Source organism: Uranotaenia lowii, chromosome 1 (genome assembly GCF_029784155.1).
Source record: "Uranotaenia lowii strain MFRU-FL chromosome 1, ASM2978415v1, whole genome shotgun sequence".
In the NCBI taxonomy this organism is placed as follows: domain Eukaryota; kingdom Metazoa; phylum Arthropoda; class Insecta; order Diptera; family Culicidae; genus Uranotaenia; species Uranotaenia lowii.
The window spans coordinates 194,445,900-194,459,487 of NC_073691.1; the positions used below are offsets into that span (position 1 = coordinate 194,445,900).

At 32.0% G+C, this 13,588-nt stretch overlaps 2 protein-coding genes across 3 annotated transcripts in view; one reads left to right on the forward strand and one right to left on the reverse strand.

The window, feature by feature from the left end:
• The window catches only part of LOC129738262 (twitchin-like), a gene marked incomplete at its 3' end in the record, with an annotated part of 79,843 nt that overhangs the window by 38,966 nt on the left and 27,289 nt on the right, over positions 1 to 13,588 (reverse strand). The gene's annotated exons all lie outside the window — the stretch shown is intronic.
• On the forward strand, positions 2,874 to 4,171 carry LOC129742217 (uncharacterized). Of its 2 annotated transcripts, XM_055734096.1 has the most exons (3): positions 2,879 to 2,975; positions 3,042 to 3,748; positions 3,810 to 4,171. In XM_055734096.1, the coding sequence occupies exons 1-3, from the start codon at positions 2,969 to 2,971 to the stop codon at positions 3,981 to 3,983; spliced, it is 888 nt and encodes a 295-aa protein (XP_055590071.1). In that variant the 5' UTR covers positions 2,879 to 2,968; the 3' UTR covers positions 3,984 to 4,171. The 2 variants fall into 2 exon arrangements, with proteins under 2 accessions (XP_055590065.1, XP_055590071.1); XM_055734090.1 differs by having other exon boundaries at positions 2,874 to 3,748.

Sequence of the window (13,588 nt, forward strand, 5' to 3'; positions counted from 1 at the left end):
TGAATCGAATGATGTACACCGCTTAGCGTTAAGTCGACGAGAAGAGCCTCAATCACCCCGATTTCCCCTAAATTCATGCAATTTCTTCGAAAAAAGCATTGAAAATTGAATAGATAGAATCAGGTGGAAAACTCATTGCTGAATCGAATGAAGAAGATCGCTTAGCACTGAGTTGACAAAGATAGTCTCATTTTCCCCAATTTTCCCTAAATTCATTCATAAACTCATACAATATGAAACAAAAAATCGGAATTAAACCATTACACCCAACAAAAATAGAGGCAATCGGGAAAAATGAGACGTTTAGAGTAAGGTTGCCAGAATTTTTCCAGCACGTATCCGGGCCGGAGAAACCGGGCAATTTTTATTAAAAAAAACCTGGCAAAATCCGGGCATTCGATTTCAAATTAACGACCATAAATCCGGGCAATATCCGGGCAAATTTTCTCAAAACTTAGTAATTCCTCAACAAAAATTAAGAAAAAAATGAAAAAAAAATTGTTTTTCATCAAAACTTATCGATAGATTTTGAACCGTATTTTAGGCTTCCAAAAAACCTTTCATGAAATTTTTTTATAAAACTTGTTCAAAAAGAATCGTTTTGGAGGTGTTTGTTGTTATTTTTTTTTAATTAGCCAAATAAAGTGATTAAATCCGGGCTAAATCCAGGCATTTTTCAATGAAATCCGGGCAACCGGGCCGGGCCGGACTAATCTCAAATTAAGTATTAAATATCTGGGCTAAGCCGGATAAAACCGGGCAATCTGGCAACCTTAGTTTAGAGTAATTTTTTTCAGAAAGTCGTGTAGACCATTCGATTCCTCGTGTTTTTTTACATAAATATTGGTTGTTTCGCCTGAATTGGGTACCTTTTTAGGCTCGAAAATTTGCACTGTGCAACCGTTTGTCTGTCAGCCTGATTTCTATAGACTTAGAAATTACAGCATCGATCATCGTGAAATTTTCAACCAATGACGCAAGGAATTAATTGATCTAAACGTTTGATATTAGAGAGTACCAATTGGACTTGACGGGGCGAAAAAACGAGCACCTTTTCAAATGAGATCTTCAAAACCTTTAAAAATCTTAAAAGTCTTCAAACAGTTTCAAACCCTACACGCAAGAATTCTACATATTTGAAATATGGATATTGAATCATCTTTAAATGGGACCTAACGATGTATTTCGTGGCGAACAGATCAAGAAGGGTGTTATTTTTGGTTTGGAAAATATTTTTTTTCCGTAAAACTTTTTTTTGGCGTTGTTTATCAAGAATTTTTGGGGCTTTGACAAAATTGACAAAAATGACAAAAATGACAAAAATGACAAAAATGACAAAAATGACAAAAATGACAAAAATGACAAAAATGACAAAAATGACAAAAATGACAAAAATGACAAAAATGACAAAAATGACAAAAATGACAAAAATGACAAAAATGACAAAAATGACAAAAATGACAAAAATGACAAAAATGACAAAAATGACAAAAATGACAAAAATGACAAAAATGACAAAAATGACAAAAATGACAAAAATGACAAAAATGACAAAAATGACAAAAATGACAAAAATGACAAAAATGACAAAAATGACAAAAATGACAAAAATGACAAAAATGACAAAAATGACAAAAATTACAAAAATGACAAAAATGACAAAAATGACAAAAATAACAAAAATGACAAACATGACAAAAATGACAAAAATGACAAAAATGACAAAAATGACAAAAATGACAAAAATGACAAAAATGACAAAAATGACAAAAATGACAAAAATGACAAAAATGACAAAAATGACAAAAATGACAAAAATGACAAAAATGACAAAAATGACAAAAATGACAAAAATGACAAAAATGACAAAAATGATAAAAATGACAAAAATGACAAAAATGACAAAAATGACAAAAATGACAAAAATGACAAAAATGACAAAAATGACAAAAATGACAAAAATGACAAAAATGACAAAAATGACAAAAATGACAAAAATGACAAAAATGACAAAAATGACAAAAATGATAAAAATGATAAAAATGATAAAAATGATAAAAATGATAAAAATGATAAAAATGATAAAAATGATAAAAATGACAAAAATGACAAAAATGACAAAAATGATAAAAATGGCAAAAATGATAAAAATGACAAAAATGATGAAAAGGATGAAAATGACAAAATGACAAAAATGACAAAAATGACAAAAATTGCGATTTGAGTGTCATTACTTGCCAAATTTTAACTTGGAAACTTGACTCCCGTAAATGCTTTGGGAATGAATTCTCGCAGTAGAAACCCTATTTTTATTGTTTTCTTTCTCTTGCAGGATTTAGGTGTTCATAATGGTAGCTTCAATGCAATTCATTAGCAAAACATGCTCTAATACACCAATCAACAAGAATACTGCGAATGATAAAGTAAATCTATTTCGCTGATAAATATCTCTTCATACTTTTTTTTGCCACAAGTTGTCCCCGATAGTAGAATACCAACCGTTTTTTTATGTACGAGGTTCAAGTAGGTCTCAATTGTCAAAAAGTCTCAAGTATCCATTGCAGCTGAAGCTGAAACCTGGAATAAATTACGCTACGCTTAGAGCTTTTCGAAAGATTGTGTTAGATAAACAAAGCCACATTATCTTATCACACACTTCGAAAACCAAACCTATCCCAGAATTTAATCGTACCAAACTCGTCATGAACCAGTTGTGGAACTCATCGTTACACACATGACAATCACATATTTGAACTAGGGTAAGGGCACCAATGGTATTTGTTTATGGCTAGGAAAATTATAACAGTTGTAAACGGTTATCGGGACAAGTCCCCTATTGATAGCAACGAAATCAGTAGTCTATCTTCAGCATCGGTACCGTTTTGACCTCTAACGAAAAGCCGCGGGAGCTTCGAATAAATTCTGAAGAGTAGGCTGATGTTTTAATTATTTTTTTTTTGCGTACTTGATGAAAAGTAGGTATAATTTATTCAGATAGTGCCGTCTAACTGAAGAGTAAGAAAAAAGTATGGAAATGGCAGCCGGAGATTTTTGTTGTTCTCACTACGCGACGATGCAGGCCCAATGGCGATTGCGGGATTGTTTCGGAAGAATTACAGTGCTTTGCCAAGTTCTGGGGATTCCAAGTAACGCTGGTGTGTATCATCCGGGATCGGACGAGCTGCTTTTCGACTTCCTGGCAGCGATAATAAACCTGGATCGTTCATCAGATGAACGTACCTCACAGCCACAGCTGGCCAGATTGATTGGCCGAATAAAGAATCCCACAGTCAGAATAATTCCACTGGTGTTGGTGACAGATGAACACAAACCTATGATCAATGTCGAAGAATCTCTAGTGATCAAATCCTTGAAGGCAGATGGAAAACCGCGATATTTGGACATGAATGGAAGGTCGTACCCGTCGATGAACCGGTTCCTGCATCACAATCAACTTCCTGAAGGTATTCTTGTCTACTCCGAGGGAAAAGAGGTGCTTGTAGAGGACGACCGCGGTGGCCTGAAGCTGAAGTTCTTCAGGGTTGGCAAACACGCATTTTTCGTTGGAATTGCCGATGGAATTGTGGCCGCCCTTAATTGTATGGCTTCCGGAGGACTTCTTCTGATTGGACCACATCCGGTATTTGAGCCTGCATTTCGCTTGACACTCGGCATCAGCAATCTCTATTTGGCGACCCGGGCGACTTCGATTCTTTTCGATCTTCTGCGACACGGAGGAATTCGCACGGTATACAAATTTAAGTCTATTTTTCGATAATCAGTGTATTTCTACACCAATTTTATTCTAGATTCATTTAAAAATTCTCAACTGTGCTCTCGTAATCATAAGCTTGGTTTCGTTAGTGTTTGCCTGTCTTCAACCTGGACCGAACATTTTCGGCATGACTCAAACGGCAGGCCGGATTACCCTGGGACTTTGTCTCTCGACGGTGCTTCTCTGGGTGCTGTTTCAGAAACCGTGAAATTTGGTGGTCAGGATCGACCTCTTTGAGAAGAATCTTTAATGTATTTTTGATTTATTAATTTTGACACTGCTTATTATGGTATAGATGTGTAAACGCGGTGACGTTTTCGAATATGAATTTTAAGTAAGGAACTTTGTAATAAACTGAAATGACTAATCTAATATATAAAGATGAGTTGGACTATATATGTTTGTTTGTTTGTATGCACCTTATACAAATCCACACCGCTTAACCGATCAGCCTGAAATTTGGTACAGTTATGTGTTTGGACCATGGTAAGGTTTTAGTAATAGTTTTGAGCCCCTCCCACCTAAGGAAAGAGACCCTCCCATACAACTTTCGTTTTTTCTCCCACGAACCAAAAGTCATGGCACCCATTTGGCAGCCGATTTTCGTTTCCGTTGGCGGGGTTATTTTCACCATCACCATGGGCTGGGCATTAGAATCGACCATCCAGAGTTCACGTGTACTGAACAGCAAATCAAAGCTTACTGAGCATTAAAAATTTGAAAGAGAAAATTTTGGCGGGCTTTTTATATTTCTTCTACAGCTGTTCGTAGCACAGGGCACACGCACGTGGTGCTAGGATGCAATAATAACACTTTTGGGATAAAAAAAATACTCCTACTTGCCTGTTTGGAATAAATTGATTAGAACAGTGGCTTTCAAAGTGGTCTTTACCGCCCCTGGGGACGTTGAGAGTCTACAAGAATATAGTGTGTGGAGTAGGATGCAATGATTCATCTTCATCCATCTTCATAATGAATTGACTTCTTCAGCTAAATATCTATGTATTTGGATTGAGTGCTGAAAACAAATCAACCGATTTTCATAAATTCCCGCTTTTAAAAACCACCATTTTCATGTTTTTGGAATTCCTCATAGAGAAAGAAAAATTAATTAAATTCTGAGTTATAAGTTGAAAGCTGCGATTTCAAAGCATTGATAGCGACGGGAAATTTGAATGGGGGATTTGAAGATTGAACTTACATAATCTGGGAAAACCAAATCCATCGCATGATACTTTTAAGTAGTTAAACCTATGGTTTTTAGTTTTGTACGATTCAATTTTTTTGGTCAATTTCTAACTTTTGAGTTATTGTTGATCATCAATGTGTTCAATTTTACTAGGCAATTATGAGAAAAACCGTTTACTACTGCGAATTCAACTGAATGATATCTAAGAATATTTTACATTGATCACTCTTCGACATAACTAATGGGATAATTGTGTCCGAGTATGAAAAAAAAAATGAAATAGAACTCAAATAAAATTTTTTCCATAACCTTTTAAAATTGGCGATTCCGATTCCGAAATGATTTGTTTTCGATAGTTTCAAAAAACTATTAGTGGAACTTTTAACATTTAGAAAAACTAATCAGTGTTATATCAAAACAGTGTGAAATCAAAAAAGTACACATCCAATTGAAAAGATGCAAAGTGAGTCCTTAGCACAGCTGAACAAGGTTCAATTCTTTTAAGAAACTTCTAAGTAAATTAAGAATATTCCACTGTTCGGGGAGATCCATCTTGAAAAGTAGGATGAACTCCAAAAGAGATTTTCATTAGTTGGAGAATGGTGAAGATAGAAAAAAAATTTCATTTGAAGTTAAAAAAATGCCTTATTTTTTTACTTCAATCAATTCAATCGATTCAATCGATTTAAGCTTCCAAAAAATGTTGGGTAAAATATAGAATTTTTAGTAATAGGATGAATAAACATTCAAAGGAAATTATTTTTAAATTCCATTGATACAAAACTAATATTATGAAAATGATAAACACAGTAAATAATCCCAATCAAAACTTAAAACAAAACTAACAAAACTTACAAAGCTTACATGACAAAACATGCGCAAAATCTAATATATAAATATGAATACAAAGCTTCCAAAATTACTAAAAGTCAAACGATTCATTTTGATTTATATTTTATGTGAACCCGAGCAAGGCCGGGTAAAAACAGCTAGTTAATAAATATTTTAAGTTCTTTTTGAATATAGTAGAAAATTTACCTGCTGTCTCCAGTGATGGATTTAGAATTGGGGTTCTCATGTGGCAGTGACCCAATGATATGATATACAATAAATATACCAGCTTGATCAGTTGTATCTGGTCTTGCCTGGCTTTTAAAAAGAAATTCTGGGGAAGATGCGGAAAAGCCCGGTTGCCCGGACATGATTTAAAAACCTAGATTATAATCATGTTTATTCTCATTGTTTGCATAATCAATCAAAACACTTAAAATGAGTTGAAATTTTTAACTTCATCTTCCAGAAACGTTTTTTTTTTTTTTTTGAGAATGTTTAATCAAAATACACGCATAGAAGTGGTGGCAAAAATCTATCACCTATTTAGCCGTACCAAAGATGATATGATTGGATAAGCACAACTGTGAACTGGCATAAAGACTCGAGCTCTCAAGTAAAATGATGCACCACTACATTCAAGCGAAATAAGAAAAACATTTTATGGGATTTTCATCCTATTGGATAATTCATCAAAAAAAAAAATCCGATTTAATACACTTGACAGTGGATTGTAGCCTTTCTTACAGAAGGTAAATTATATTAATGACACAAAATAATAAAAAAAAAAATGATACCTTGGGATTTCAAATTTCTGATCCATAAAATTACGATTAAAGAATTTCAAACGCAGTAAATTTAAAAAAAATTAAATTATGGATTTTTTTAAATAAAAGTATTTTAAAAAAAAATCATCGAATTAAGCCATCGGGGGGCCCGGGGCAATTTTTCACGAGGGGTTCCTATGGGTGATTTCTTTTTTCATACGCTGTCCCAGAGAACACAATATTTAAAAAATACAAAGAAACTATAAACAGTTCGTTATTTTTTTTTTTTTCAAAAAAGCATTATGTCTGATATCTTCAAACAATAATTGTTAATCCATCACCTACAGCTGTTGAATGCAATATTCAATTCACAATTTAAATAAAATCTTTATCTTCACCCAAAAATATCTGAATAAGAAAAAAATACAGATAAATATTAACACTTTTTTATTTCATTATCCATCACTTGGCATGAGATTCATTGAAAGCAGAGTAAAGAGTAAATTTCCCTCATGACTATCGGTAAGTAATATTAAGAATTCAGACAAAGAATCTAAAATAAAACAATATACTACAGAATTGAATTCAAAGTTCATGACGATACAGACAGTCAACAGTGAAATTCAAAACCTAAAATCGGATTTTATTCAGCCCCACAATTCATAGTTTCGAATCAAAATCGTACTATCAAATTACACACGAAATTCAAATACAAAATTGAGAATCAAAGTTATAACCCAAGGAACGCAGAAATTGCAACATTTATAATTCAAATTTAAATCTTTATCTCACTTTCATATTTATAAAACACGAAAAAAGCATGTTCATGGAATGTATTGAAATTTTTAAAATGTAATGTGGATTAAAAATTAAAATTATAAATCATTTATTTATTTGTTCTAAATGTTCTAAAAAAATTCAGAAGCTTTTGTCAAAAGTTCTTCTAAATGCGACAAAAGATACCTTCAAAAACAATAATTTAGAACGTAAATTTAATTTTCAAGACACATAATCATAAATCTGGAATAAAATGAGATTGAAAATATAAAATTATTCATGTTTAGAGAATCGATCATATGATATTCGCAATTGAACTATGAGAGCGGTTTTTTTATAATAATAATTTGAAAATGGTCATGATAATTTGCTGGATTCAAGGTTTTTCCACTAGTAGTAAATCAGTTGAAAAAGTTTCAATAAGATTTTCAAATCTTAGCTTCAAATTGGAATAGAAATTCAATAGTGGAGCTTAGTTTGGTCGAATAATCCTATTTAGTCAACTACAAATACCTTTTCCATACCAAAAACTGTGCAGTCTCATACTTATGCTTACAAAGTGAGCATTCCATATTTCCTGGTTTATTAATTTTATTCCTATCAAAGCCCGAAAAAATTACGATTTTAAAGGATTTTAAATGTTTTATTTACTTTCCTAAGTTTTTCAAATTTCTGCAAATTTTCTTTCAATTTCTGTATTTTTTTAAAATTTCGACAATTATCAGAAAAAGTGAATCTGTCCCCCGTAAAAGTCATAACATTTTTTTTTTCAAATGAGGAGAAAATACGTCCTTTTAATAAAATAGTGCTTTATTCGCTGATAAATTCTGGAATATTTTCTTTATTCAATAAATATAAGAAAATGATGTATTATTTATTGTAGGGTATGCTTTCCAGATTTTCCAGATTTATTTGGACATTCCGGGTTTTAAAAATAAAGTGACAGATAAAGCAAATGAACACATTGCGGATCAAATACGAGAATTCTCTTTTTTTTTGCATCCCACGAATGTGCCACTTTTAGAAGCAAAACTCAAATTTTATGGATTCAATAAATAACACAATACTATCAGTATCTCAAAGATACTTAAATCATTAAATTTTGTCCAGCAATTTTTGAGAAACAGAACGCCGAGTTTCGGTGTTTCTAGGCTGAGATTTCTTCGCGGTCCATAATGTGTTATTCGCATTCGCATAAACAGTCGCCTAAAACTTCGGTTGGCGCTACTCTTCAACTCTCCATTTCATGAAATTACAGTCATTAAGAATTGCACCACCTTCTTCCCTAAATGATGTTACACTTCCTGACTTTCGATTTCAAAAGAAGCCAAGTCTTCCAATTCGTTGCCTTGCGAGTGATCATTTCGTCCTACACCTCCTATGCACCTAAAGTTTCCTACTGAAACTCCTAAAACTGACAATGAGGCTTATGAACAACAAAACATACAACCTATTTTTACTATGAAAACAAAGAAAACATAAATAAAGCACCGACAAAATTATCAAATATTTACATATATCAAAATCTATTATTTATTTTCCTGACAAACTCATAAATTTGCAAATCCATTTTTGCAAAACATATTCAAGATGAATCTTAAAAACTTTAAAATTTACCTGAACAAAGTAGTATAAAATTCGATCTTAAAAACTATGATTACATAATTGTTTTGAATATTTATGGTAGAACTTCTAGATAGCCTCAATCTATTATTTATTCTCATACAAAAGTAGTAAAGATATATTGATTAATCTCAAAATAAAGATCTGAAAAACTGACGAATCAAATGAGATTCACTCGCAGGAGCTTCCATGAGCCTAAAATTAAAATTTTGGACCCGAAATCAAAGTCTACAGGTAATAAATACCTAAAAAATTCGTAATTTTTTCTCGCAATACATCACAAGAGCACTTATTGGAATATATTTAATCCGGATTGTAAAGGATGAATTCAAGAAAAAATAATAATACTTAGTTTCGGTTTACTGCCAACTACCAGTTCTGCTAGAGGAGCTTCCGGGAAGACTTGGATCGAATTTTGATAGCCTGATAGGTTGGTTCTGCTTTACTATCGGAAGGGAACAACTAACCGCATAATCAGTGTAGACATTTCACTTTTCATTTAATTTAATTAAAATAAATTCTTAGGACAATCATTTTGACACACGCGGAAAATTTTCTTCGTCCTATTCCGTCAAAGCCTACTTTCGTTCTCCTCTTCGCGGTCCATAATGTGTTAATGTCTAAATTAGACTCAATTTTTCTGTGCTGCGGTTCTAATAGACATTATAAAATTTTGCATTTGATGGATATATGTAGGGCATTTAAGTTAAATCAATTTCATTGCTGTCTATTTTTTTATTCAATTTTTATTAAATTAAAAAAAAAATCGAGATTTACACTAAACACGACAGTCAGTTTTATTAACTTATTTCAAATTTCGTAGGTAAGTGTTTCAATCACAAATTATTCAAACGATTATCAAAGCGGGCTTCAGATATAGCTCAGTTGCTTCCTGAGCAGATGTCCGTGAGTTTGTGCCCAAGAGTAAACATCGAACACAGTTGTACCGATAAGTTTTTCAATAACTTTTCGCCAACTGCAACGTTGATAAAGTCGCGAATGCCACAAAGATGGTAAAACGACTATAATCGAAACAACAAAAAAAAGATTTTCAAAGCACTTAATTTAAAAAAAAAACGAACTTCAATATTCCAGCCGTTAATTTAGTCTTCTTAATTAAGACGATTTAAACTTCAGGGCCACTCTAAGAACGGTTTCCCTAAAAAACTACCCTAAAATGTTAAAATTCTAAATTTAAAAAAATGCAGTTATCTGTGTTTCACAGTTTGCAATCGCTCTCACGGAACTGCCGGAGCTTCCAAAACTGCTTCCTCTGCAGTCATTGCTTCTTGAATTGTACTTAAACATTTTGGAAATCCATTTTTTCTTGAACCAAAGATTTCTTCGTATCAAGATAGCCGGGCTGTTGTTCTCTCGAACAAATCATTGGCGACGTCATCACAATGTCTATGGCAGGCATGTCAAACTCGTTTAAGTGTGCGGGCCGCATTAAAAATTTTATATGACGTAGAGGGCCGCAGCCAAAATCAGTTAGAAAACATAACGTATTAGTTTCGCGGGGATTAGATACAATAAAATGGAACTTAGTTATAAGTACACTTGGAATGAAATTTTGCGTTAAATTTTCATGTAAGCTTTTAATGTTTAACATTCTTATATTATAATGCATTAAATCTATTGTTTTGATATCAGGTTGAAGTTTATTTGTCACTGACACTTTCATTATTGATAATAAATTTTTATCAGATAATCTCGAACGATGAGGAGTTTTTGTGGCTTTCATTATGGAAAAAACTGCTCACATAGATACAGTACGTTCATAATTGATAATTTTGAACGTCCATAACTTTTTTCTCTGATGATATTTTTTGATCAAATTTTCTGCGTAAGATAGATCTACTATCACACTATTATATCACGAAATTTGAGCTTTCTAAAGATTGTGTGGTCAGAGATACAGTAGTTTTACGAAAATCGGACTTTTTGGACTTTCACCATTCAAACTGCAATATCTCAGAAACTACGCAAAGTTTTTTAATGAAATTATGCAGAGAGATTGTTGAAGTATAAAGTTAACATGTCTGAAAGTTTTGAAAAGTTCTATCGATGGGATCAAAAGTTACGCGATATACAATATTTCAGGCATGAATCTAAAAATACGATTTCTATATAATTTTGGACGATTCATGAGAACAATATTTTTTCCATCCACAAATCAATCAAATAATAACTGACAGAAGCAATGAAGAAAAGAAAAAAATGAATAAATGATCCATTTGTGTTTTGAAATCAGAATCTCACAAAATTGTTTAAGATTTTTGATTGAAACAGATTTACTGGTTGTTCAACATAAAATATGATTTTCCTATGGAAACATGGAAACAAAATTCTATAGAAATCGCATTTTAAGGTTCATGCTTGAAATATTGTACATCGCGTAACTTTTGATCCCGTCGATAGAACTTTTCAAAACTTTCAGACATGTTAACTTTATATTTCAACAATCTCGCTGCAAAATTTCAATAAAAAACGTTGCGTAGTTTCTGAGATATTGCAGTTTGAATGGGGAAAGTCCAAAAAGTCTGATTTTCGTAAAACTACTGTATCTCTGACCACACAATCTTTAGAAAGCTCAAATTTCGTAATATGATAGTGTGATAGTAGATCTATCTTCTATCGACGAACAACGAAAATTCTTGATGGTATGAATCAAAGTCACGAGTTTTGAATGCATCTAGTTACGATTCTAGGTGAAGGGGAGATCGAAGTAGTCAGCGGTTGAGATATGACGTGTTTTCAGGAGCTCTGAAAAATAAAATTTCATCGCTCAAAAATTCTTAGTAACTTTAAAATTGTGATGTTGAAAGTTGTTAGATTGTGAAAACAAAGTGATAAAATAGTGACAAAACATGTGTGCGGAAATTGACGAAGAAAATTTTATGAGGAGAGAAGCACATTTTGTTTAATTTGTGTTGGAAAAGTTGGGGAAACCGTCATCATCATCAGCCTGTACGAAGGATGTAGGTGGAACGTGGATAAGGAACAACACCACAGCTAAGTTTAATTTCTAAAACCCTACAAAACCTAAAGGAATTCATTACTGAGTATCCATACTTTCTGTTGAACATGTTTAATTTATATTTAAATTTCATTCATTTGGTTGCATCAGCCGCCGAGAAAAAAAACGTGCTTTAAAAATAGCATGGTTCAGTTTTGTTCATAATATGAAAAAAAAAAATTCTTTTTCAAGTGATTTTTTTTTTAAACTATTTTAGTTGATATCATTTACAGGTAATGTTTTCTTTTCCCTGTGGTTGATGTCACAATAGCTCATACTTAATAGACTTTCATGTATTTTTCAGTTTCAGCTGAAATATTTTAATTTTAGAATTTATTTTTGCTGGTCATTCAATTTTTTTTTTAGGTTTGTATGAAGAATCATCTTTCATCATTAATTTTTATTTTGGAGTTTAAAATCGAAATTGCAGAAAAGATTTTTTTTTATTTACTTGGCATAGTCTAATATTTTGTTTTGCATGATTTGTGTATGGAGGTGCTGCGAAATTGTCCAAAGCCTACTTGGATTGATTTCTAAAGCCTTGTCAACACTAGGCAGTTGATGAATAGCTTTGATTGCCTCGACGAGTCGCGGATAGTTGATCGGACATTTGAAATGTTGTTTCGAAATACATTCTTATATTTAATTGCTACAATTGTTCTAGGTTCATTTCGTTGTAATCAAAAGTGAGATAATGCCGTGGGGTGCTCATAATGAATTCTCGAGAAAAAGTTATAAAGCAGCCAAAAATTTCAACTATCATAATTTCAAATGATTGAGAAGTATTACAATAACAAACATTAACTGAATCTAGAAATACTGCATTTCATTTTATTTTAATCCATTGATTATAAATCCTGAAATTACTTTCATTGTTTTATTAGTTGGTAATTTCTTTTTTACTAAACCAATTCAACTCCAACTTCAAATCTGATAGACGATTCTTATTATATTTTAATGAATCGAGTCTCTTTTAAAAACAAGATTTATTCAAACTATTATTGGGTCATATAAATTTCAGTACAGTACATTTTTTTTTTAATTTCTCAATGAAACGATAATTGAACAGTCAATTTTATTTATTTTTATAATATTAGAATCAGATCAGACAGTTTTTTCTTTATTCCTTCTTTATACCTTTCATTGCAAAGTCTAAATACACAATTGATCCTGTAAATTTTGTGTTTTTGTACTGTGTGAATTTTGAGGGACTGTTTATTCCACTTGAATCTAATCACAAAAATGGCATATCTGAAACAAATAGCATCACTGACTGATGGAAAAACTTCGCGTGTTAGAAAAAGTTGAAAGCGTAGCATAACCAAATTTTTGTATAAATAAATCAACGTGGCGATTTCATAATTTAGTTGTTTTAGTAATCTCAATCTGTCTATTGATCATTATTCATATTTGGAAAAAGAAATTTTTAATAAATTAACTAAAACAAAGTTCAAGAAAAAATAATTAAAAATGATGATATAGAGATACGTTAGAAGATACGTTTGAGGAAAATCCTTTTGTAAGTTGCGCCATATTTTTTACTGAGCCGTATAGTAAAACGAATATATTTTTATAAATATTTCGTTGTGTATCATTACAATGAGGCC

Excerpts from the sequence above, each read along its gene's own strand:
- LOC129742217 (XM_055734090.1), top strand. The coding sequence starts at position 3,029 with ATGGAAATGGCAGCCGGAGATTTTTGTTGTTCTCACTACGCGACGATG. Across the intron at positions 3,749-3,809 it reads GACACGGAGGAATTCGCACG|ATTCATTTAAAAATTCTCAA; the intron begins GTATACAAATTT and ends ATTTTATTCTAG.